Source organism: Astatotilapia calliptera, chromosome 9 (assembly GCF_964374335.1).
Source record: "Astatotilapia calliptera chromosome 9, fAstCal68.1, whole genome shotgun sequence".
Taxonomy (NCBI): domain Eukaryota; kingdom Metazoa; phylum Chordata; class Actinopteri; order Cichliformes; family Cichlidae; genus Astatotilapia; species Astatotilapia calliptera.
The window spans coordinates 32,111,425-32,138,590 of NC_137430.1; the positions used below are offsets into that span (position 1 = coordinate 32,111,425).

General features: G+C 45.1%; 1 protein-coding gene and 1 long non-coding RNA gene across 2 annotated transcripts; both read left to right on the forward strand.

Moving 5' to 3' along the window:
* Nucleotides 1–410: 410 nt before the first annotated feature.
* LOC145430997 (uncharacterized) lies at nt 411–1,371 on the forward strand. The gene is made up of 2 exons (XR_013911369.1): nt 411–760; nt 1,001–1,371. It is a non-coding gene; the product is annotated as an uncharacterized LOC145430997 (long non-coding RNA).
* A 188-nt stretch (nt 1,372–1,559) lies between these two features.
* Nucleotides 1,560–22,440, forward strand: ezh2 (enhancer of zeste 2 polycomb repressive complex 2 subunit). The gene is made up of 19 exons (XM_026180632.2): nt 1,560–1,968; nt 5,868–5,991; nt 6,645–6,773; nt 6,862–6,981; nt 7,105–7,225; nt 8,594–8,773; nt 8,929–9,034; nt 12,691–12,854; nt 13,503–13,600; nt 13,678–13,921; nt 17,606–17,772; nt 17,883–18,018; nt 18,409–18,534; nt 18,617–18,795; nt 18,897–18,992; nt 20,920–21,001; nt 21,156–21,236; nt 21,312–21,396; nt 22,055–22,440. Exons 2-19 carry the CDS (start codon nt 5,875–5,877, stop codon nt 22,113–22,115), a joined length of 2,292 nt encoding a protein of 763 aa, XP_026036417.1. The 5' UTR covers nt 1,560–1,968; nt 5,868–5,874; the 3' UTR covers nt 22,116–22,440.
* Nucleotides 22,441–27,166: the final 4,726 nt, after the last annotated feature.

Consider the following 27,166-nt stretch of genomic DNA (forward strand, 5'->3'; position numbering starts at 1 on the left):
CGTAAATGTGTATAGTTTTGCTAGGAGTGCGTTGATCATTTGGGAATTGAGTGTAAAGCAGTGAGTTGTGTTTACAGTTCTGCAAAAAGAGTGCTGTGCAGTGGATTGTAGCTACAGGTTTGCAAAGTGTGTGTTACAAAATGGCAAACTGAGTGCAAAGCAGTGTTTGTGCTTTTAGTTTTGCAAACTCCGTGAGTGGTTTTGCTATAATTATCAATAGTTTTAGAAATTGTGCTGTAAGAATCACAGTTAGGGTTTAAGCATTCAGAAAAAACTGTAACTTTTAAGTTAACTGAATTTAAACAAAGGCCTGGATCTGCACCACAGCGACCAACAGAGGGAGCTGTCGTGCCACTCCTGACTTCATAAGTTCTTCTCTTGGCGCCCTATCATCTGCTTTCTCTAATCCTAAAAAGATAAAGTGAAGCTCTTTGAGACCTTCTCTATACTTCTCCATCACTCTCAAAGCAAACATCACATCTGTAGTTCTCTTTCTCAGCATGAAGTTATGCTGCTGCTCATTGATCACCACCTCTCTTCTTATTCCAGCTTCAACAACGTACCATTTCTTCATGATATGGCTCAACAACATTATCCCTCTGTGGTTGCTACAGCTTTGCACATCAACCTTCGTCTTAAAAAACAATTCAAGTACATTTTTCTCCATACCTCAGGTATCCTCTCACTCTCTCCATGATTATTTTAAACCATCTAGTTAAAGAAGAATTGCACGACCCTCTCTCCTACACATTTCCATCAGGTATGTCATCTGGACGACCTTTGCATTCTTCTGTCACTCTCTGTTTATCCTGTTTAACGTAACCTAGTATTCCAGTCTGCCTTCTTCATCTCCCTCCCTATTGTTATTGCTTAAAAATCAATGCATTAAAACATTCTACATTTTATTTATTTTTTACTACTCTTAAAGATTTGAAATGACACAATTGTTTTTTAATGATGCTTTTAATCTGTCGGCTGTGTTTTCTGTTTCCGCTGGCAGTGAATGCATCATGTGGACGTTTTCGAAGCGTCATCCAATCGCTGCTCGGAGGGGCGTGGCTAAATAAACTTGGAGACCCTTGCCCTTGCTGGCTGTGGCACTGGAGTCTCTCATTCATTCAATAAACCCGTTCAGCCGTCATGTTTCTTCGTTCTGGACACACTGAGACGCTCACACACCTGCTGAAACCTGAGCTGTTCTGCACGAGACCACGCGCTGTCTGTCGCCTCTCCGCTGCCCTTAAATCCATCGATAACCTTTTTTATATAAGTGTTTTAGTTTAGCCCCACGGCTGTGACAGCTGTCATGCGTCAGAGACACCGCTTTGATCTCAAATGTGATGCATAAATATTATTAACTCAACTGTCAAAGTGTGTATTTGCATATTTTGTTTTTTCTCCCGTTGACAAGAGAGAACAAAGAGAAGCTGTCCACATGTCCCTGCCACAGGGCCCTCAGCTCCAAATTTCATTGGCTACACTTTTATATCATTCGACCTATCGCGTAGGACTCACTGAGGAAACACTAACATCGGGTTCTGTGATTGGCCTAGACGTTTGGCGCCTCTTGAATCCGCCGCAGCCGTAGTGGGCGGTGAGGCGGAGGACCAGTTTGAACAGAGTCGCTGTTGCCTAGGCGGAAACATTGAAATCCAAATAACTTTTTACAAGCAGGCTGACACAAAACTGTCCCTCATAGACGCACAGTTTCTGTGTCCTAACCAGCCTTGGAGCGAAGGAGCCGATGTGAGTTATTTCATTTACCGGCTCTGGGTGCGTGAAGCCGGGTGTTGCGCGAGCTCGGTCGCTCCCTCCTCCTGAGTTAAACTGCTAGCTAGCCATCGAGCTAACGTTACAGCTAGCCGTAACACGGAGCGAGCTAATCTGCAGCACAAAGGACGACTTTGCCCGTGTTTGTCGCATCGATCCGGATCGCTCCGTTGGATGAGGCCAGAGGCTCGGGTGGAGGTGAGAGAAGCTGTCAGTGTCCGTGGCTGTGTTCACGGTGCTTTTGTTGTGGGCTGCTCTTTGTGCTCTTGGGCGCCTCAATCTTTGTTAACTCGCCAACTGTTAGCTAGCTCGCCGGGGTACCGTGCCAATTCTTGTATACCCGTAAATATTGACTAGCTTATAAAGAAGCCGTCATTTTTTTTAAATGACTCGGAGGACGGTAATCATTCCGATGGATCCACCGTCCACTCGTGTTTTGGGACCTTTGTGAGCATGTTTCAGGGCTAAGGGGAAGCACATTTTGAGGGGAGCCAAACTTGGCACGACATCCGCAAGCTATCGTTAGCTCGAAGCTAGCTCACAGAAAAAGGCTGGTACAGTTTTTTGATGTATAATTTTTAGTACCTCTCATTTAATTTTCTTTCGTTTTTTGTTCAAGCTTTTGAGGGTTTTATTGTGAAACTGGGGCTGGAGGTGGTGGTAAAAGTAAGTGTCACCTTAAGTTAGGCGATTGTCACATTGATTAAAGTAAAAAAGCTTCCCTCTTGTTTGCCTAGAAGCCTTGCGGGGGCGATATTCAACCACTTCCCTCACCATAAAACTCATAACATCGCCTAGTGCAAAAAGAATAGAAGTTTGTGCCGCTTACACATGACAGGAAGCTTGAGTTTCACCTGTTAGTCAAAAGTCATCTTGAGTCATGTGGCAGGTTTTGGATAGAGCCCTTCATCTTGAAGGTCAAATGTTTGCAGCGATTTATTTAAGTCAGGACTTTGACTAGGCTGCTCCAAAACATGCATTTGGGGTTTTTTGAACCATTCATGATCATCATCATTTATATAGCACTTTAACAACACACCAAAGTGCTGAACAATACAATAATAATAATATAGAAACTTGGCAAGACAATAAAATGAATAAAAGTGTCAGTCACCCACAGAGTTAAAAGCCAGAGATTAAAAATAGGTCTTCGATCTGGACTGAAAAACCATGTGAAGAGGAAGATTGTTCCAAAGCAACAGAGGTGGACTTGCTGGTGTGTTGGATCATTGTTCTGCTGCATAAACTAAGTGTCCTTCTCCTCCAGGATTTTCTGATAGAGCAGAATTTATGGTACCATTAATTATGGCAAGTTGTCCAGGTCCTAAAGCAGCCCCAGACCATCATTAATACTGCCACCTTGTTTGAATATTGATAAGATGTTCTTTTGATGATGTGCTGTTAGTTTGATGACAGATGTAACGGGAATCAAAGTTCTGCTTTTGTCTCATCAGTCCAGAATATTTTCATGAATTCTGAGCTCACCAGAGACAAGTGACGCCTGCAGTTCTTTAGATGTTGTTCTGTTTTGTTTTTTTGGTTTTTTTCCTGTGACAACCTGGGTGAGCTGCCAAGTACTTTGGAATAATTTTGGTGGGCCATGCACTCCTGGGAAAGTTCACTGCTGTTCCAAGTTTTCTCCATTTGTGGGTAATGGCTCTTACTGTTCTCGTGAGTCCCAAAGCATTAGAAATTTGTATTCTTTTCCAGACTGGTAGATGTCAGTGACTTTGTTTTGCTGCTGTGTCTCTAGACTGTAGCGTGATGTGTTGCTTTTGGAGATCTTTATCCTCCTTCACTTTGACAAACAGGTTCTGTTTAAGTGATTTCTTGACTCAGGTTTGGGTGTGGCTAGTGAAAGTGATTGGGACTTTCCAAGAAATGTGAATATTCCCAGTTTGTTCATGACTTACAAGGGGGGCAGTTACCTTTTCTGTTCTGAGGTCAGGTAATATGAAATTTGAAATTATTTTTGTAAAACGCAGAGTTCACATTCTCTGGAACAAGAAGGGAGAGGAAGCATTCGGTTTGTCATCAGTTCAAAGTCTGCTTCCATGATGATGTGGGAGTCCACTCGTGCCTATGAAACTAGAAATATGAACGCTGAGTCCGGTGCTGAAGTGGCCTGCCTGCAGTCCAGACCTTTCTCACCATAATTCATGCTCAACGTTTGGAGGATAATGAACCAAACAACACAACAAAGACCATCCAGACCTGTTGAGCAGCTAGAATCCTGTGACAGGAATGGGAAAACATTCCTCTCCAGAAAGTCCAGCAGCTGCTGTCCTCAATTCTCAGACATTTACAGGCTGATTAGAAAATACTTTTATAGCATTGTTGGTGATTTTTTTTCCCCCCTCACATCTGTACAGGAAAACCAAGCACAGTTTACCAATCTCGGTATATCCATACTAAGGTTGGGCGATATGTCACAATTTTCCAATCGTCAGTCCAACAATCACTGATGGGCGATATATTCGCGCATGTGCACACTTTTTGATGGGCGGGGCAAAGTAATCATGCACGAACTGATTTGTGTGTTTACAACACAGAATAAGTCCAAACATGGACAAACTAGTTTCCCAAAAAAACGCTGTCAGCGTTAACACGGCTTGAACGCGGTCATCACAATTACAATCGTTAACGCTCCCAACACATCTGGAGCGCAGAATGAACAAAATTGGGACAAACTGCCGAAATGCGTTGACGGGGACATTTCAGGGATTTTGACTCAGTCTGGGATCCAGATGGGTTAATTGTTAATCGTGTTAGTCATGTTGACGGCGTGTTAGCGCTCACAGCACAAAAAATATAAAGTCACCATTCTGGGATTTCTTTGGCTTTAAACCAGATGAAAGAGGTAAACCTAAGGATGTAACCAAAGCGGTGTGCTGCAGACGTATAGTGTGAGCAAAGTACTCAAGCACGACTAACTTGCATGAGCATGTACGTGTCCACCATCCGGCTGACTATGCTAGGCTATCACCAGCTTCTGCAGCTCCATCAACAAGCATTTGGGCGCACTCTGAGGTGGGGGCATTTGCTCGCAGATGAAAGAGGGTGCGGTTAAAACGGCGCTATTATTTATTCATTTTTTTGCTGTTGACTGCTTCTATTAGCTCCATCATTATTAGCAAACTTACTCATGGGTAAATAAATAAATGGCTCTTGTAAAAACTTGGATCTGGTGCCCACTGAGGCTGAGCCCATCGTCAATAGTCCATATATTCGTCCAATCACCCAACCCTAATCCGTATGGGATTAAATTGACTCAGTGATAGTCTTGCTCCATTTTGTGCGCAAATCCAACCCTTAAATAAGGTTATAATCGCCTGTTTAGATACTGATTATATGCATTACTGAGACGGTGCCTAATAATCTCTCCACGTTTTAAATACTAATAAGACACAGCAGTGAGTTTACTGTGTGAACATCCCAGCACATTTAACTTGTCCAAAGGGGCTTCAGTGTATCTCTCTTTATTTTCTGTGCTGTGAAATGTGTCAGGCCGGTTCAGTCGTCCACATCTCCATGACGGCCGTCTGTCACGTCTAATCTGAAGTGTGAGGTTTGAGTCAGAGACTCACGGTTACTGACTGACTGCCGGGCAGCAGATGGATCGACAGACGACTGCTGTCATTCACACACAGTCATTAAAAGAAAGGATGAGAACGAGGACTTGGCAGAGGAGGTGCGAGGAAGTAATCCACCTGTGCTTGAATCTCTCCGGGGTTGGCACTTGAATGGTAACGTGAGATTGAACAGAAGGCATTTGAATGCTGGCAGCGAGGTTTCAGACGTTTGATTTGCGGCATATCATTTTTACATCAGCTGTTGAAAGAAAAGAAAATCAGAGGTTGGCTCTGATTGTTGGACGTGAGGTGAAGTTTATTATCTTAACAAATGTATGTTTGGTTTGCATGTCTGGGGCACCAGATCCAAGTTTGGGTTGTGCCAAGAGGAACATTTTATGCCTAAATTATTAAATTAAATAGATAAAGTGTTTTGGCCCTACAGTCCAGTCAAGAAAAGTGTGAAAATATGAGACCTGAAGGTGTCGTGTTCAGGATCCCTAATATCTTCCTGTCTGGCTGCAGGTGAATCATGGTGCTGACTGGGAAGCGTTCGGAGAAAGGCCCCGCCTGCTGGAAGAGGAGGGTGAAGTCTGAGTACATGAGGCTTCGGCAGCTGAAACGCTTCAGACGGGCTGACGAGGTCAAGGTTCGTTTACGCACTCACACACAGACACACACAGCAGCGTTCATGCTGCAGTTATTAAGAGAAGTTGGGTCTGTTTGACTATAGTTTTTATTTTTTTTAAGAGCACTAGCTGAGGTTGTTTTGGAGTAAAGAACAGATTTATTTATTCGCCCAAAGTTTTTAATCATGAAAGTGGAAACAGGAAGTGTCCCACGGTGTTTGGGCCGGTGATTGCTTTGACTGACTAGACCAGCCGGGGCTGTAAACTCTGTGATTGGCTCTCTGAGAGTTGTCCTATAAATGGTGTTAAAATGGAGAAGAGATGGTTATCAGGAGTCTGATGGATGACGGTGCTTTTGTTTCACTACGTAACGTTTTCAGTGCTTGAAGTTGTTTTCACAGCAGCAGTTTCTCACAGATTTAGGTCTCGCTAGTGACGTTATGGCTCCTTTAACCTTTTTCCGTCAGAAATTAAAATGAAAGCTGATCCAAATTAAAGTTTACGTAGCTGAAGGTCCATATAAAGGCTTCAGCACGTGCTGTTTATTTGCTAAAATGGTCACCTGGCTCACCTGCACAGGTACGATCTCTGCGGGTGGTAACACTGAGGGAGAGTGAAGCTGGCCCTGTGTTTTGTTCTGTGCACTGATATAAATTTCCTTTAACTCTCACAGAGCATGTTCAACAGCAACCGTCAGAAAATCATGGAGCGAACTGACATTTTGAACCAGGAGTGGAAAACCCGGCGAATCCAGCCCGTTCACATCATGACGTCGGTCAGCTCCTTACGAGGGACTCGAGAGGTGAGCGGTTGATACTGGTATCAAAAATAAAAATACTCTAAAGGCTCAGAGGGCGGTGTCCTGACTGTAACGCACGCTTCCTCTGCAGTGCACCGTGGAGAGCGGCTTCTCCGAGTTCCCTCGACAGGTCATCCCCCTGAAGACTCTGAACGCCGTGGCCTCGGTCCCGGTCATGTACTCCTGGTCGCCGCTACAGCAAAACTTCATGGTGCGTACAAAGCTTTAAAAGCTGCACTTTGTGAACAGCTGAGGCTGGGATTCAGGACAGTATACTACAGTCACAGGTGGCTGAGAAGCTGTGTGTGTGATGTTTCTGGGTTTCCTCCTGCAGGTGGAGGATGAGACGGTGCTCCATAACATTCCCTACATGGGAGACGAGATCCTCGACCAGGACGGGACTTTCATCGAAGAGCTCATCAAGAACTATGACGGCAAAGTCCACGGAGACAGAGGTGAGGGTCAGTGGGCGCAGGAGCAAATGGTTTGAGAGCCAAAGTAGTAATTAATGAAACTTCATCTGATAATCAGTCTGAAGGCAGCAAAAACAGTTACTGAAATGTGACTAATCAGCTGATGGATCAAAGCGCTTTGTTTGTGGATCTTAACCCTGGAGAACCCATGGGGTCAGAGCCGACCCCATGGGTTCTCCAGGGTTAATATAAAGAGCAGAAAAATGGTTTAAAAACGACTGTACGGCGGCAGTTTGTCAGAACAAGAACAAGACAATAATTTCGAGTCGTACATGAACACAGGAGCCTCTAACTTTTCAGCGTTTTTTGTTGTGTTTGCATTTTTTAACAGCTCATTTGCAGGATCTAGACCTAGCATGGCAACAGGAAAAACCATTTGAAATGCTGGCGTGTCTCCTCTCTGTTAGCATTAAGCTGCTTCCATAAACATATGGGTCATTTTGTTGAAGCAAAGTGTCTGTCAGGGTGGATGTTTGGCTTCTGGAGCCTCGTTAGCATTAGCCACCTTTTTCCTGAGAGCTCAACCTGCTGGAACCATACGATGGATTTTTCTGGCAATACTTTATTTCTTCAGGTAGTCGGTCATCTGTAGCATGTGTTAGCTGTGGTGTGTTAAACTTTGTGCACAGACGATGGATTTTTTTCCTTCCTTTTCGTATGCACTCATTTCCCTATGAAAATGAGTTGCTACCAAGCATTGGTGCAGAAAATAAATATTTTGTGCGTAACATTGTGTGCAGTCACGGTGCCACTGCTCTGAGGAACAAAGTTGTTTTGGAATCAACATTTCACTTTTCATTCAGACTCGAAACAAATGTGCCGGTCAGAGTTTTCTATTAGGAATAAAAACAAAACTGAATTCAGGAAGTCTAGTAATGAACTTTTTCCACAATTACCTTCTGTAATCAGTTTTGGTTGTTTTCCATTACGATTGAGTATCACTTAATGTGACAGATCGTTGCAGCTGAAAGTCCTGTGCTGCTCGGTGCTCGCATGGCTTCTTGTCAAACTCGGGCTCCTGTGTGGGCGTGCTCCAAAGTTTCTGAAAGAGAGATTTCTGAGTATGTGGGACAGAAAAAAACTAGCAGAGATTAAACGTTTTATCAAAACTCTGCACAGCAGTTTGTAATGTGAGAGCTGATGCAGCACAGCTGTTTGCTGTCCTCCCTCAACATCTGAGAGAAACCGCAAAACCAGGAATGTGAACGTGCTCGTGTGGTTGGTCAGTGTGGTGTCTCATCAGGAAAACAGTGCGATGAATATTTGCTTTGTATCGTCGTCTCAGTAGAAAGAGAAACGGCTCCTCTGCTGCTCTGTAAAACTATCTATCCTGTGTGTTGTGTTTTGCAGAGTGTGGCTTCATCAACGACGAGATCTTCGTCGAGTTGGTCAACGCTCTGGCACAGTACAGTGACAACGAGGATGATGAGGAGGAGGAAGAGCAGGACTTTAAAGTGGACAAGATGGACGTGTGTGATGGCAAAGAGCACCCAGAGGAGCCCCGCAAGGATGGGCTTGTTAACAATGAGAGTAAGTCCTGAGATGTTGGAGCTGTACTGCAGTTAGAAACGTGTAATAACCAATGAAGACGTGTTTGTGCTGACCTGCTGTAAGGGGGTAGCATTCACGCTGGTCCAGCTGACAGTTTTGTGTCCTGATGGAAAGCGTGTGTGTGTCGTCTCCAGGCCGAACCAACAATGACACCAGCAAGAAGTTTCCCTCTGACAAGATTTTTGAGGCCATCTCCTCCATGTTCCCCGACAAGGGCTCCCCCGAGGAGCTCAAAGAAAAGTCAGTGGGTTTGTTTGTGTGCGAGTGAGTCGGTACTGTGACGATAACAGAGGAACTGATTCTAATATGTGTCATGAAAGAAGGTCAAAGAATTTATCCATGAACATAAAAAGCACCTGGTTTCAAGTTGATCTCCTCTCGAGAGATTTCAAGAAGTCCTGTTTTGGCGCTTTGGTCAGATGGGACGAGGCGATGACTTTAAAGGGCGTATTGACAGCAGGTGATCTCACTGGTGTTTGGAACTCAAAGTCCAGTTGGTGCTGAGATTGCTGCATGTTGTGTCACTGGAGACGATGAATCCAGTCATTGCTCAGATGGACTCAGGCGTGATGTTGTCCTGGTGGTTGTTAATTTTGCCAGAACGTCAGATGTGTGCTTCCTACAGCCGCGGCTGTCTCATGTGTGAGCTAAAGAGGACACACACACACACACACAGATGAGTGCTAATGTTGAGACAAACTGATGATGGCGTGCATCATTAAAGGCGATGCACGTTTTTGTACGAGGAAACCTCAGGACAGGTCTGATTTCAGACTGTTTATGTCTTGGAAGCCTTTCAGGACCACTTTGATTCATTCTGTAAACACACAGACGTCATGAGCTGCTTTTAAAAAGATTTATCAGTAATACTGATGTTGTTCAGGATGATCCAGTATTTAAAATAACTGTTTAGCTGATGGTCTGTTCCATATCTTCTGTTTGTTTACTTGAATGTTGTTTATTTACTGTTCATGCCTCAGCAAACAGACTTTTAATTATAACAACATTAACCTGTTCTTAAGTGTTTAAAATGTTGATTATGATGTAAAATATATACAAAATATAAGAGCAGCAGTTGGTCTTATACGTACTTTAAAATATTTGTACAATACTAAACTCGAGATTTGACTTAATTTCAATTTAATACTTCAAGACTTACCACAGAACCAAATCCACCAGAGCTTATATTTTACATGCTGTGGAGCCATTTTTGGGAGCATTTCAAGTTGCTATACCTCAGTACAACCGTTATAACCAGATTCTAATAATATGATTGCACTAAGTCCATAGCAACTACAAAAATAGCCAAAAAGTGCAATGAACTACAAAAAATTGAAAATCATTTTTACTTTTTTTTTTAAACACATATTTCTTGTTAGAGAAAATTTTGCTATCCAAAAAGGTTGTACAAAATAGTTTCCAACCACAGGAAATGTGTTTTGAGTGTCTTCATAGTTTTATTTTTGAGCTACACCAATTTTTATATACTGCAGGAAAAGGGAAATTTAATATAATAATGCAAATTTGCAAAAAAAAAAAGCAGCATGTGCATCAAAACAAACTATTTCCAGAACTCTTTGGCCTTCTAATCATCCCAGAAACTACACAGAAAATCACCAGTATAGGCTTATAAGGCTCTGAAGGGGGAAACTGGCATAAGTTGTAAGTACAGTTCCTCCAGTTTCATATGCAAAACCATTATTGTGCTAGCTTACGTGGTTGCAGTGCTACCGCTTTAAAAAGAGTCGCACAAAATGAGCGGCCATAAAGGGTTAAACGCATCACGTTAATTTGGATCAGTTCATAAATATAAAATCATTTTTCAGAAACATTTAAACCTCGTGCATGTGTTAGCTGGAGCATTAGTGCAGACTGGAGTCAGGCTCTTTTGTTTTGACCCACTTGGTACTAAACCAGAATATTTAGTGGCTGAACTTTGACTCACAGCTCCTCTGTTGTTGTGACAGCAAATCTCACAAAGTGTGTGTGTGTGTGTGTGTGTGTGTGTGTGTGTGTGTGTGTGTGTGTGTGTGTGTGTGTGTGTGTGTGTGCACTGTACTGCATTCATCGGTGTCTCTGCAGAGCTGTGGAGTACTTTAATAAACTTAATATCAACATCTGTTTAGGGCTGAACGATTATGGAAAATAATCTAATTGCAATTTTTTGCCCCAATATTGCGATGCGATTATTTTTTAAGGTCTTTGTCTTCTGTATTATTAAACAAAGACAAGCAATACATCATATAGTATGGCCAATACTATATTACATTAATTTTAAACTGTTCTTTCCTGGAAGACAGACCTCTGTTATGATGACATGAGGTGATGCATGAATTGATGACTGACATTTTTATTTAACTTCTTCAATCACAACAGTATATTTGAACATACACAATAGTTTATTTTTAGCTTACAAACATCTGAGCATAAAGTGCTGACAAGGAACCCTGGTGTAAACATTAAAATGAAAGTCAGTACAATGTGCAGATTGCAGAAATATACATAAACAAAATCAGTGGCTTTACCACACTCAGTTTTTCGACATCTGTGAACTACTAGACAGTCATTCAATTAAAAAATAATATTAAATAAATAAAACTAATAAATAAAAAATACACACATCTTACTGATCTCTGCAGTCAGTAACATTACACATAAAGTGCAAACATAATAGCAATTGTATAAACACACACACAAACACGCCTTTAAAATTTAAAGGCGTGAAATTGGACGGTCTAGTTCTGATTAGCGTCACCGCTGTCTCGGTGGAGTTTAATAAACTCAGCCGTCTGCCTCTTGCTATCTAAAATATAACCAGACACTGGTGTAAATTCTCGACTGTCTCATACTTCTGTTTAATAAGTTTTCTGTTTGACGTTTAGTCAGCTGTGTGAAAACCAAGGAGGAACCCACCCGGGGGATTAATAAAGTTTTATTTTATCTAATCTAATAACTTTAATCTCAGCCAAACCGATTTACTCACGAACAAACAAAACACTGAAAAAAGCCCAACAATAACATTTTTAGGTTGTCTAAGTGACTTATATATTACGTTTAACCCGAGCAGCGAAACTCCGCGGTGATCTGAAAATGATGTGCCGGGAGTTGTGCCGTTCTCGGCCGCATCAGTAACCCTCGAGCTCCCGGCTAGCTGTCGAGCTGGTGGGTAGCAGACGCCTCTGAAAACGTCGAAGCACTTTTGCAAATATGGGATATCTTGATAAACCGAGCAGATATTTGATGTTTACACAACTACTTTCTCACCTGAAAATATGTTAAAAGTTTATTTTGTGACCCAGAAAGATTAGTATGAGTAATTTTAAAACTTAGTAGCGGCCGCCATTGTTGGAAACTGGAGTTTGGCTGGGCCGCGCTATGAATTCTGGGATATGGTAGTAATTTGGACAGCCTTCGGCGCGTCGCTGTGACGTAATCGGTCTACAAATGCGGCCTCAGGAGGATGCAGCCCATGAATTGTATAATATAATCGCAGTATAATCGCAGCCTTTGCGGTTAGAAAATTGCACTTGATCATGTCGCGATATTATCGCAAATGCGATATATCGTTCAGCCCTACATCTGTTCATGTTAAATGTTATAGGAGGCGAGGGGGGCGGGTTTAAATCTGCTGTTTTGGTTTATGGATTTATATCTTTAACCTGACAGACTTTAGTTCTTGTGGGTGTGACTCTTAAATCCATTGTTACACAACACCAGGTGTTTCCTGTTTACGTTCAGGTCTGTGTTGTGAGACAGTGTTACAGCACAGAGCAGCTTTACAGTAACAAACTGATGGGATGTTTTAACCTGATAACTCAGTGATGCGTGTTTGTCTCACTGCGTTCATCTGACTTAAGTAAATTTGATCTCTCTCGTGTGCGTGTTTGTATTCGCAGGTACAAGGAGCTGACTGAGCAGCAGCTGCCCGGCGCCCTGCCGCCTGAATGCACGCCGAACATCGACGGTCCGAACGCTCGCTCCGTGCAGCGCGAGCAGAGCCTGCACTCCTTCCACACTCTGTTCTGCAGACGCTGCTTCAAATACGACTGCTTCCTCCACCGTTAGTGCACAATAAATACACTTCACAGCAGTTCCTGGTTATACAGGCTGGACTGCTACCTCAGAGATCTGTGTAACTGTCACTGTGATGTGGTCACATCAGCCTGCAGAGTGACGTTATCACATCTGCAGCTCACCTTCATCAGTACTAATCAAACTTTCTCTGATATGTTCCCACCTGAAAACCAAGAAGTTCACTCTGTTCCCCAAAAGTTATCAAACCTTATCTTTGGAGTTTTAATGAAATAAGAACTCTAACCTCACATAACTCATAGTCCAGCCAGTTTTAAGAATCTTGGGTATAAAAATGGCCTCAAAGCTTTCCATTAAAAACCTGACAGTCATAAAATAACTTGTGGTAATGATTCCTTTAGTTTGATCGTGTCAGTAAAGTAAAGAATAAAACATCACATCCTAAAAAGACTCTGCTCGACTCTGTGCTGATGGTGTTATAAACGCTGCTCGACACGTCATGTGATCGACGCTGAAACACCAGCAGCTTTTTTTGATATTGGCACCAACCTGAGTTTGTTTTTGTTGGCAGTGTTTGCATCATATAAAATCTTTAAAGGTCGGAGTCTTTGCTTGTTTGACAGATGAGGCTGTTGAATTCCTAGAAGCACTCATCTCTCTCTCTCGTGTCTCTTAGCTTTCCATGCAACTCCCAACACGTACAAGCGCAAGAACTTGGAGAACCTGGTGGACAAAAACCCGTGTGGCATCGACTGCTACATGGACCTGGTGCAGGCGAGTCGCTGCTTTTCTTTTAAACTGAAACAGAAAAGTTATAAAATATATTAACACTCTTCCTGTTGCTTCCTCAGGACGGCATGATGAGGGAGTACGCCACAGGCGTGGGAACCGAGCGGGCAAAGACGCCCTCCAAGCGTAACGGGGGCCGGCGCCGCGGTCGGCTGCCCAACAGCAACAGTAACAGCCGGCCCAGCACCCCCACGGTGTCCTCTGAAACCAAAGACACGGACAGCGACCGCGAGGGCAGCAAAGAGGACGAGCGAGACAACGACAAAGACGACGAGGACAAGAAGGACGAGACCACCAGCAGCTCAGGTGCAGACGGGCGGTTATTACAGACGGTAGAAGTTCAATGTTAACAGGGTTACAGACGTCCGTCTGCAGAGAAGACGCAGAGTCTCTGTTTGTCCATCAAACCTAACAGAAACGTTTCTGCCTGTGAAGCGCAGGCTTCAGAGCAGCGATGACCTCAGAGAGTCAATGAATCTGCCGACGCAGCAACAGTTCTGTTTATTTTCATGAAGCTATTAAAAAGCTGACATCACATCTCCTCCCTCGCTGTTCTAATTACAGCTCTGATGGGACATTAAGACTTCTGTTATGTCCCTTATTGTCTTTAATAGATCTTTGAAGGAATTGGCAGCAGAATTTAACGCTGGAGCACACAGAGACAGCCAGAGAACCTCAAACTTGATCTCTCAGGAATTCTTTTTCCTGGGAAGTTAAAGTTATTTCCTCTGAGGAGGGCGATTCCCAAACAGCAGGCACATTCATTTGATGCTAATTTAGGACTTTGGATAAATAAAAACCACCAGCTGGAGTGATGTCTGTTTCTGAGCCCCTTTTAAACAAAGACTGTAACATTGCTGCTTCATCAAGACTTTAAAACTGTGATTAGCCCAGACTGTAGAAGAGATCCTGCTGCTCCTGTGAGGCTCTTTGAGTCGAGCATCTCTTCATCCGTGCAGTAACCTGCACCGTGCCTGCGGTTCACCGATGAGAGGCTGAACGCTGGAGCGATGCTCTTGGTACCAGCTGGGTCTTCCCCTCTGCATGCAGCCCCCTTGTTGTGGGAGGTTTGTTTGACAGCACAGATGATTGTTTACACTTCAAAGCTGCTGCAGATAAAGTCACAAACACGCGATGTAAACAGCAGACGTGACGACAATAACGGCCTGGAGTTCATACAACGTTATGACACTCTCACTCTTTTCCTTCCTTCCTGTCGTTACTGCACAAACTAGTTTGCAAGCAAAGCAACAGGCAGCAGCAGTGAGTCTTCATACAGTGCAGGCACACGTGGTCATGTGACACTTGTACTTCAATCATATTGGTGCACGGAGACATTTGAAGTTATTTAAATTTAGGCTCAAAGAGATCGATTTGACCAGGAGTCACTGTGACATCAAATCAAATCACTTTTATTGTCACATCACATGTGCAGGCACACTGGCACAGCACATGCGAGTGAAATTCTTGTGTGTGAGCCCCACAAGCAACAGAGATGTGCAAACACAACAACACAAACGAGCAAAATACAAGAATGGCCAACCTGAAACTAATAAATATATGTACAATATATAATAGTGTATGCATTTCTGGATGTGTATACTAAATATTTTCGTGTGTGTGTGTGTGTGTGTGTGTGTGTGTGTGTGTGTGTGTGTGTGTGTGTGTGTGTGTGTGTGTGTGTGTGTGTGTGTGTATACACATTTTTACAAATTAAATAGTAAAAAAAAAAAAAAATAATAATAATAAAATATATAAAATATACAGAGTTGAATATGTGCAAAACAGTGGCATTACTGTACAGTATGGAGTGCATAATGTTGAAGTTCCAGTAGTGAAGCTGAGGTGTCTATGACGTGTTCAGCAGTCTGATGGCCTGATGGAAGAAGCTGTCTCTCAGTCTGCTGGTTCGGGACCGGATGCTGCAGAACCTCCTTCCTGATGGAAGCAGTCTGAACAGTTTATGGCTGGGGTGACTGGAGTCCTTGATGATCCTCCCCGCTTTCCTCAGGCACCGCTTCCTGTAGATGTCTTGGAGGGAGGGAAGCTCACCTCCAATTATCCGTTCAGAGCACCGCACTACTCGCTGGAGAGCTTTGCAGTTGTAGGCGGTGCTGTTGCCATACCAGGTGGTGATGCATCCAGTGAGGATGCTCTCAATGGCACAGTGATAGAAGGTCCTGAGGATGCGGGGGCTCATGCCGAATCTTTTCAGTCTCCTGAGAAAGAAGAGGCGCTGCTGCGCCTTCTTCACTGTTTTGTTTGTGTGTACTGACCACGTAAGATCCTCAGCCAGATGTACTCCAAGGAACCGGAAGCTGCTCACTCTCTCCACAGCAGCGCCGTTGATGGTGATGGGGGTGTGTACTTCTCTGCACCTCCGGAAGTCCACTATCAACTCCTTTGTCTTTGCGACGTTGAGGGTGAGATGGTTGTCTTGACACCAGTGGGTCAGGGCGCTGACCTCCTCCCTGTAAGCCGTCTCATCACCGTTGGTGATAAGACCCACCACTGTAGTGTCGTCCGCAAACTTCACAATGATGTTGGAGCTGTTAGTGGCTGTGCAGTCGTAGGTGTAGAGTGAGTACAGGAGAGGGCTCAGTACACACCCCTGTGGAGCACCAGTGTTCAGTGTGATGGGGGATGAGGTGATGCTGCCCAGTCTGACCACTTGGCGTCTGTCAGACAGGAAGCTAAGGATCCAGCTGCAGAGGGAGCTGCTCAGTCCTAGATCCTGCAGTTTCCTGTCCAGCTTCGAGGGAACGATGGTATTGAATGCTGAGCTGTAATCTACAAACAGCATTCTCACATACGTGTCTCTCTTCTCCAGGTGTGACAGGGCAGTGTGTAGTGTCAGGGCTATGGCATCATCAGTGGACCTGTTGTGGCGGTATGCGAACTGTAGAGGGTCCAGTGAGTCGGGTAGTGCAGAGCAGATGAAGTCCCTGACCAGCTTCTCGAAGCATTTGCTTACGATGGGGGTCAGGGCTACAGGTCGGCAGTCGTTTAATGAGGAGATGGTGGAGGATTTGGGTACAGGGACGATGGTGGCCATTTTGAAGCAGGCTGGGACTACAGACAGAGAGAGGGAAAGGTTGAAGATGTGTGTGAACACTCCAGCCAGCTGAGCCGCGCATGACCTGAGGACGCGGCCGGGAATCCCGTCCGGACCAGTAGCTTTGCGCGCGTTCACCTTCCTGAAGCACTTCCGCACATCCTCCTCAGACACAGTGTGCGCACTGATGTCATCCGCGGTGCGCACACTGTCCGGTCTCATGGTGATCGCTGTGTCGAATCTAGCGTAGAATACGTTTAGATCCTCACACAGAGAGGCCGTGGTCTGCGGTGTGCTGGTTTCCCTCTAAAGTCTGTGATCGTGTTTAGTCCCTGCCACATACTCCGCGGGTTGTCAAACTGTTGCTCCACCCTGTCCCTGTACTCACGTTTGGCTGCTTTGATCGTCTTCCGGAGTTGGTAATGTGCGTGTTTGTAGTCCGATGTGTTCGCGGAGGCAAAGGCGGTGCTCAGTGCCGCGCGAACATCTCCGTTAATCCAGGGTTTTTGATTTGGGAAGGATTTGACTGTTCTGGATGGGACGACATCTTCCACGCATTTCCTGATAAGTCCACAGACTGAGTCTGTGTATTCATCAGTATTCATCAGTGTTTGTAATAAGAAGCCTTTTTGTTTCATTCATGGTTTTATCTAAAGATTATTTCTCTTGGCAGTCGAACTTTAGGTTGCACTGCTCGGCTGTTTAGCTTAGATCCCTCGGAGATGTTTGTCCTTCTGAGGAAATTTAAGCGAGCTCAGTTTCAGCCATGAGACCATCGCGCTCCTTGTTTTATGACACAAACCTTTACCACTGCTGTCTGTTAGACCCTTCCCTGAAAGTAGGACCCTCGTTTATGACCTGTCAAGATCCTCACAAATGCAGGTTTATTTCCTGCGGCGTTGGAAACGTCCTCAGTGTTGATTTGATGTGTGCAGAGGGAAACTCGCGCTGTCAGACTCCCGTGAAGATGAAGCTGTCCGGTGAGGCCGAAGCGGTGGAGTGGAGCGGCGCTGAGGCGTCTCTCTTCAGAGTCCTCATCGGGACGTACTACGACAACTACTGCGCCATCGCGCGGCTCATAGGCACCAAGACCTGCAGACAGGTGAGCTGCCGGTTCATCGCACTCACCGCCGTCTGTTTCAGCTCGTCTTAACTGACCCTGGCTTCACGATCACACTCGGTCTAACACGCCGTCTGTACTGGGTCCTGCAGGTTTACGAGTTCAGGGTCAAGGAGTCGGCCATCATTGCTCGCGCTCCCGCTGAAGACGAGGACACGCCGCCGAGGAAGAAGAAGAGGAAGCACAGACTGTGGGCTACTCACTGCCGCAAGATCCAGCTGAAGAAAGGTCAGAGGTCACAGCAGCACAAAAGTTTACAATAGATTACATCTGCTGACACGTCTGTGAGATCAAGTCAAACTGGAAGTACTTTAATCCTGCTTTCTTTATAATGGTCAGCAGGGGGCGCCGTGTTACCTGTGCAGAAGCACAAACATTTTCCTCGTCTTTACTTTTTGTCATGTTTGCTCCCTTTAAAAGGAGAAATTATTCATTCATATTTGTTTTTGTTTCACGGTGTTCACACATAAAGAGTTTGTTGGTGGAAGGTTGGACAGTAAGGTTTAAACCAAAGGAAGATGGACGACTGGAAGCAAAGCTCGGGCGTTGATGCTGTTCAGAGAAATCACAAGCACACAACTCGCTCTGTTCTTAAACGCCACATCTGACCTCTTACAGATGGCTCATCCAATCACGTGTATAACTACCAGCCATGTGACCACCCCCGTCAGCCCTGCGACTCCTCGTGTCCCTGCGTCACCGCGCAAAACTTCTGTGAGAAGTTCTGCCAGTGCAGCTCGGAGTGTAAGAACTTTTATTTTGAAAAACCAAGTAACCAATCTTCTTTGAGTGTGTTTTCACTGGTTTGCTTTTCCCGTGTTTGCAGGTCAGAACCGCTTCCCGGGCTGCCGCTGCAAAGCTCAGTGTAACACCAAGCAGTGCCCCTGCTACCTGGCAGTGAGGGAGTGCGACCCCGACCTCTGCCTGACCTGCGGCGCCGCCGACCACTGGGACAGCAAGAACGTGTCCTGCAAGAACTGCTCCATCCAGAGAGGCGCCAAGAAGGTAACACGTGCAGCCTTTAATCATCGTTCACTAAAAACAAAACATTTTATTGTGAAATCAAACGTTCTAAAAGCGCCGCCTGATCTGTTCCCGTCCCTCAGCACCTCCTGCTCGCTCCGTCAGACGTGGCCGGCTGGGGCATCTTCATCAAAGAGCCGGTGCAGAAAAACGAGTTCATTTCGGAGTACTGTGGAGAGGTACGGCTGATTGATGGTGGTCGTTTAACCTGCTTTTTTAGACCTGGGGCCCGTTCTTCGTACCTCGCTAAGTAGGTTAGCCGGATTAGATTGTTGACGATTTCGCGTGATCCTGGATCAGTCGGTTCCCCGAAGCTCATCCGGGACTTGCTGCCATAGCAACAGAGCCGTAAGCGTAAACCTGCTCGGGAGCAGGCTTACTTTATGTAAACAGGATTAGATCGCGGCCACGCAGGTATGTCCGCGTCATTCATACGAAAGCAACAGCGATATTCCACCACTGTTTCACCATAAATAAATAACATCAATGTAACTAAAGACAATGCAGCACCTGATCCATTTATTGATTTCATACAGATACATACAGGTCATTTCCTAAAAAAGGGAAATGTACTATTAACATTCTATTACATGTATGTGATTATTACAGATTTAATTCATATTTCAGAGTAGCAATTGTAAATTACTTCGTGTAATCAAGATGAGAGACCACGGCTATAAAAGCGAAGGTGGATTTGGGAAGCCTGTCGCAGCCATGTCCTGTCCGTATACGCGAGCCACCCATTGCGGAAGGTGCAAGATTGATAAGGAGAGTCCTCAGAATTCAGCGTATATTGCGGGACAGACAGGATCCTTTAGCTCAGCGCGACAGTGTGCTCATAGAGAGATATCGATTTTCCCGTGAGGGTATTATTTACTTAACCAACTTGTTGACGAGGGGGTGCAGGACCACCACCTGTCTTTTTTTCCTCTGCCCTTTTCTTGGTTGCTGTTATGAACAAACAGATTATTCCAGGGTCTCTTTCCAAGAGACTAAAAGCAATATAAGTGATAAATATTACCATTCTGTAGAATATTCTTATATTTCACTTTTACCTGTTCCCATGTTCTAGTGGGTCCTGTTGTGGCTCTAATGTGACAGAGGATAAAATATAACATATTATAATATAATGTAATATAATATTGGATAATATAGTGTAATATAATAAATCTACCCTACCGCCTACTGGTGTTGGCCAGAGGGGCCGATGGCGCGATATGGCAGCCTGGCTTCTGTCAGTCTGCCCCAGGGCAGCTGTGGCTACAACTGTAGCTGCCTCCCCCAGTGTGTGAATGTGAGAGTGACTGAATAGTGGCATTGTACAGCGCTTTGGGTGCCTTGAAAAGCGCTATATCAATCCACTCCATTATTATTGTTATTATTAAATTACTTACGAGTTTAATTTGTCAGCAACTTCCTGCCAGCCCTCGCTCCTTGCTTTTGCAGCCTTTGCAGTGTTCCCTTGCGTTCTGATTAAACTCTGAAACTCCTGAAATCCCTCACTCAAGAGTTCTTGCTCTGCTGCCGAAAAATACCGAGCCGAGCGCGCTCCGTCGACATTTTCGCCGACCAATCAGCGGGTTGCCGATCAATGTTTCTACTATCGATGCGTAGCCCCTTTTACGACACCCAGTGATGTCACATTCCTGCGTCCAGCTGTAGTAATCGTCAACAGCAGGTGTGTTCGGGGAACCGGATTAGCGAGCTCACGGTTAGCGCGATGATTTGATCTTGGATGTGTCATTTGATCTTGGATGTAGTAAGCGACGTACGAAGAACGGGCCCCTGGTTAGAAGTTGAAGAATCTTTGATCTGATGCTGCGATTCTCACTGTGGCCTCTGGTGGGCTGTGACGGTACTGCAAGAGGGCTGCCAGAGGCCATTTACATCACTGCTAAAGGAAGGTTTGGTGTCTGCAGAGGAAAACTGTATCCTGTTTTGTCTTATTGTTTTACATTGTAATGTGTTTTTGGGTGACTTCATTTACTAAAGTCAAGCTCCCCGCTGTGTGGAGCCATGTCCCAAAGGGCCGTGCACGTGCTGGAGTCACAGCTGAATAAATGTGCTCACAGCTGCGCGTTAAACGTCCAACACGTTCTGTTGCAGATCATCTCTCAGGACGAAGCCGACCGCAGAGGCAAAGTCTACGACAAATACATGTGCAGCTTCCTGTTCAACCTGAACAACGGTAAAGCACAGCACGGATAAATATATCTGTTACATCTGAGGTCTTTCTTCTTTATTTTACTGCATTCAGCTCAAACGCGTCTGATCTGCTGAATAAATGAATTCTTCCACTCTTGTTTTTGAGGATAAAGTCAGAAATGCTCTCTTCCTTCCAGACTTTGTTGTTGATGCCACGAGGAAAGGCAACAAGATCCGCTTCGCCAACCACTCGGTGAACCCGAACTGCTATGCAAAAGGTACAAAGACCATGTCGCGGGAGCTTCCTGCTGCTTCCTGCCTCTCTGTGGTAACTCTGCTTCTCCTCTCTGCAGTGATGATGGTGAACGGCGATCACAGGATCGGGATCTTTGCCAAGAGAGCCATCCAGACCGGAGAGGAGCTCTTCTTCGACTACAGGTCAGTGAAGAAAAAGTCAAATCGCTGACTGAGAGAGTCCTGAGGTTTTATCTGAGTGACGATGGAGACGAGGCTGTGATCGTGTGATCATCGCTTTTTTTTTGGTTAACTCTGCATGAAAGTAGTTTTGCTGTGTTTGTGGTAAAACAGGTCAGGGTCACATGGAGGTCTCAGCTGCAGAACAGCTCGGTTAATGTTTCAAAGTGCTTTGAACACGCCTTCATCTACATACATCACCTGCAGTCAGTGTCTCACACTCAGAGCTCTTCGTGTTGTACTTTAAATGTCTTTGTATTGGAGGATTTCTTTAGTTTTGACTCTCATACAGACGCAGCTTTTGGTCTGTGTGCAAAGGTTCCCTGTCATCCAGGTCAGGCCAGTCTAACTGTTTAAGGGTCACGTGATGACTCTGGATCTCCTCCAAGAGGTCAGGATGTTGAATAACCAGGAGTGCCGTCAGCTTTTGATGGCACTCGTTCAAAAGCAGTCAGATGAGAAGTTTAGCTGCTTCAACTCGAGTCCTAAAAGTTTTCTTGGTCTGGCTTTTTTGAAACCGTGTGTGCATATCAAGATTATTATTAAAAAAAGGTCAGTTTTTCTGCTTTTGTGTCTTATTAGCATCAGAAAACATTTCAAAGGTTTGTTTCCTGTTCCTCAGGTACAGCCAGGCCGACGCTCTGAAGTACGTCGGGATCGAGCGTGAGATGGAGATCGCCTGACCGGGACTTCCTGTGTTTTTCAGTGACACAAAGGCCTTACACACACACACAAACAAACAAACCACACCCTCACTTTCAGGAGACTCAGACGATTCGTCACAACGCCACAAAGCTTCAGGAAAAACAAACCGGGGATATTTGAAGCTGATATTTGTTGTTGTCTGAGTTTTTGAGAAACTTGTCATGTTTTTTATCCTTTGATTTGTCGACAAATCTTCCTCTTTGGATTCATAAATCTTCCCTCTGCTGAAAGCGCACCGACAAAAAATATATAAATATCTGTTATCTGTTTCATCTTTGAGTAAAAATGTTCTGGAGAAAAAAAGCCCGACTGTTTTTAAAAGTTCTCAGTTCAAGCTTCAGGGACCAAAATCCTCCACCAGCCACTTTCACACCGCCGACCAGACTGTTTGTACTCCTCGTGTGTGTCTGTGTGTGTGTGTGTGTCTGTGTGTGTGTCTGTGTGTGCGTGTCTGTGTGTGCGTGTGTGTCGTGTGAACCTGTCACTCCTCAGAGCGCCGCTTCACTGTCTGTCTGTAAATCTGGAGGTCGTTCACGAAGCAGCGTCACACTGAAACCAGCTGACCGCTAAAAACAAAGTCGATGAACAACAGGAATATTTTAAGAATAAAAGAAGCTGTACGTTAAAGATGGACACGGCTGTAGTGCAGTGGGCTGCTGGCTCTGTGAAGGCGTTTTGGTCACCGTTTAATTTTTTTTGCTTTGTTTTTGAGCCAGAAGTGACAAAATCTGGATGAGAGGATTAACTCTTCAGTTACGAGGTTAAGGGTCGGTTGTCAGGCGGCAGGTGCACAGGTGCACCCACAGACAGGTAACTGCTGGCTAACGGTTAGTGACTGCTAACAGCACAGACGGAGCCCAGAGGCCGAGCTCGGAGGCTCAGATTAGCAGTTAGCGTCCATTCTGTAAATAGTACAGAAAGTTTAACACAGGTGAGTGTGGAGTGGGGCGTGTAGCTCATTCTCACTGGTTTCACTGGGCTGATGTTGGGAAATGCTCAGATCAGACATCACCCTCCAGGACTGACATCAGTGTGATCTCCACTCGAGGCTCCTAAAGTGAGTCGGTCCTTTTGTTTAACTCACCTGTTTGGATTTTCTTTAGGGTTAGAATTTGGGGGTGTGGCTTATTTAACAGGTGAGCCTGTAATTGAAGTTTGTGACCTGAACCTCTGGATCATGTTTGTGCAGTTTGGAGCTTTTTTAATGCAGTTAAAACATCTTTGTGGCTCAACTGAAGATATTAGTGCTGCTGGCATTAATTAGCAGGTATCTGTCGGAGACGCAGGTTTGCTTGAGTCGGAGCTGCTGGACACGCCCACTGAACAGCAGGTGTAGCACCTCTGACATGCTCTCGAATCCTCAGCCTCTCCCTCTGAGCACTGATGTATTTTCAACACGATGATTAAAACCTGACGCCATCGTTCACTCGTGTCCTTAACCGCCACACTGCAGCGACTTCTGAGCATGAGTAGAAGCGGCTTTGTGGTGCTGCGGTGGTGCTGCGGTGGCGTGCGAAGCAACCACTGTGGAGGGCGCACTGACTGTGTCCCAGCCGGGCTCTCCATCAGCGGCCGATCTGGTGCTAACGTTCATTTTTTCCAAAGGAACAAAACTAACGAGCCGAAACAAACGCGATCACCGGCGCGTCGTCACGCTGCAGACCGAGGGACTCGAACTCGTTTAAAGTCCAGATTGTTCCACTTTGTCCAGGTTCAGACATTTATGTGCATGTTTACTAAACCAGTCTGTGATAAAAGTGACGGGACGCCGTCTCCGTGTGTCCACAGTAAGACGAACGTCTACGCGCTGCCTTCAGAGACGACTGTACAGAAAAACAAAGACGGGCAGTTCTGATGTTTAATGTTTGATCTGTAGAGAAAAACAGTTTCTTTGTAGTTCAGTGGTTTGTGTGTTAGTTACTTTAGTGTAAGTAATCCAAGGCCGTGGGTGAGATCTTCATCAGAGGCTGATGAACTGATGAAGATTCAGGTGAAACTGATAGTTTAGGCTCTCGTGATGTGATCCATCCTAAAGATGTCCTGCAGCGTGTCGTAGAGTCGCTCTTGTGGTTGTTCTTGTGCTGAATTTGCTCCAAACGAATCCCAGGCCTCGTTCTCGATCAGTCTCCGATTCCTCTGGCCGTGTGACTCGCACACACCGCGACGTGAAAAGCGAGGTCCGGCGTCCGCCTCCAGCTGGACGTGACTCTGCTTTGTGACGCCGCCTCTGCTTCAGGTGCTTACGTGAAAACTAAGCCGGCCCGCTTTCCTTCAGCCAGGCACTTGACCGCAGCCGCCGGGCGAGCCTTTCAAATCTGGGCGGAGCCTCAGTTTCATGTCCGAGTGCTTTTTGACTCGGGTCGGGTTTTCCCAGCATCCTCAGCAGCGTGCTGAGGTTCCTCTGTTAATCAGGAAACAAGTCTTTTTTTGTATTTGACTTACGCACATTTAATCAAAGTTTTCCCAGCATCCTCTCTGCCTCCTTTGAGGCGTTTTCTATCTTGTGTATACCACCTTTAACTTAAGGATGTAATCACAGCACTAACGAGCCGTCAGTGTTTCGAGCTGAAGCTGAGCTCAGCCACAGTCTGAGGTCTCTGCTTTAATTCATCTCAGTTGGATTTTGACTGTTTGAATTTGAACAGCTTAAAAAAATCGTCAGATAATTCAGTGACTTGAGTTTTACTTTGAAAAACTCTCCTTCCTCTGCACTCTCCCTGATCCTTCCTCCTCCTCTTCCTCCACAATGTGAATCTTCTCTTGTGGGAATTCTGGTGCTCGGAAAGACCCCAAAGTCTGACCAACTCGTAGCAATACCAGCCTCCCCCCTCCTCCACCTCCCTTTTCTTCACCTGTAATTTATTACAAACGTCACAGAGAGCGGAGTGTCGTCTGTAGTCGTCGGGAGACTTCAGGCCCTCTGAAACCTGGTGCTTCACTCGCAGGTTCCCACGTCGATCTGTGCGGGAACCTTTCGTGTTTTTTACTTTTACTGCTGATGCAGATGTTTGTAGCAGCTGCTTTCTAATCAATGAACAGATGTGTAAACGCTGCTGTGACTGGAGGGCTGAGGAGCGTCTCTGAACACGGAGGAGATTGGGGAGCGGTGCTCCTCGGCTCTCCCCGAACTGAAAGCTGCGGGTGTATTTTCTTTTCTTCTTCCTGTCAACAGGACCACGTCTCTCCTCTGATCACACAGGTGCTGATTTTGTAATGTTTACAGGGGTTTTTGTTGTTCAAAGTGTTGCAGATTAAAATATTATAAACTGTTCCCAGTGTCGGTTTTCTTTCTTCATGTAGTCAGAATAACCTATGATCATACTCTTTAGTGGAAAGAAACACAAGTGTACATTAAACCTATAACACCACTGATGAGTAGCCTGAGAGTAGAAACACGGCACACTCTCAGATCTATGAGACTCGCTTTTATTGCTGGTGCAAATATTGAAATAATCCCAAAATAAAGATACAAAAACTTTCCTAGAACTCGTCTTTATTTAAATATCCCTGTGATTGGACAGATGCTGTTCCTGTGAACGTGTTGGCTGTCAGGTGAATGAACCCTGGGTCAGCTTATGGGTCTGATAAGACGGAAGGAAACGATGCTGGAGCCAACATGTAGTTCCAGCTTCTGATTGGTCTGTTTCAGGGTTTTAAACATGTGACTTCCTGTTGGAGTCATTGCACTCACTCACGTAGCCAGGCTCCTATGACTCAAATCCACTCAGTGACATTTCACACCCTTAATGCAGGGGTGGGGAACTCCAGGGCCGGTGTCCTGCAGGTTTTAGATAAAAGTGATTTAAATGATCTCAACATGTCTTGAAGTTGTCCAGAGGCCTGGTAATGAACATGTGATTCAGGTGTGTTGACCCAGGGTGAGATCTAAAACCTGCAGGACACCCGCCCTTGAGTTCCCCACCCCTGTGTTAATGGGTAACTTGGGCTCCATTTGTTAAATATAAACCTAATTATCTGTTGACATCCCTGATAAACTGATTGTTGGCATTTAATAAATTCAAAGATCTGCAGGAACTCTGTGGAATAAAGTTTGTCAGGTTCCTTAAATGAGATGTGGAAACTCCAGTGAGGACATTTCAGTTTCAGATTTGCTTCTTTTTGTAGTGAATCTCACCTCTAATCTGCATGAAGCAGAGGAACTTGTTTCCTACTTAGTCACCACCACCCAAAGTGAAAGTCTGCTTCAGATCCGAGGTCTCAGGTTTCCCCTCACATCTTCCAGGCTGCCCAGTGTTCGAGACATCAGCCTCATTTTTGATAAACACTTTGTGGTGCTCAAAGAAATCGAGAGCCTCTAATCTCATTAAAATATCCAAAAACACTCATGTGCTTTTTTCATGCAGGGACTATTTTCTTTCTGTTGTCTACATCCGCTCAGTGTGAGCCCTTCATCACAGGTAAAACTTTAAGAGCTGCAGTTCCTCCAACGGCCGCTTGGAGGCTCCATAAGTCTCCACCTTTATATGATCTTTATTTAATAACTCACCTGTTTGAAGCTTCGAGTTTGGTGGGTGACTCCAGGAAGTGTGCTGCAACTTCAGTGACGTGCAAATATTTTATTAACCTGTGTCTGTGTTGTGCTCAGCTTGTGGACGCTCCGTTCATCAGGATTCAAACCTCTCCAAATATGGTCATTTAATACCGTCACTCGTGTAATACCGCTTTGAACCACAGGGTGGAGCAGCGAGTCAGTGCTGAATGCAATCTAAGGTGTGGGTAGTCATCTGTGCAAAAAGCATGTTAGTCATGCTACTGATTCCAGCGCAGACAGGTCGTTTTTCTGTGTGAGTGCATCATTTCTGTTTTAAATAGAAAGCACACAGATCATCTCAGAGTTTTACATTTAATGACATTCCTTCCAGACGACCTGTTTGGCAGCAGTGTTCAAACTGAAGCCTGCAGCAGCCGACATGAGTGCAAGTGTGCGTCTGCAGACCCGTGTGTCACCCAGCCTGCAGATCCTCGGGGTGATTAATTAAAACCAGTTTTATCCAACAGCTTTAAAAAT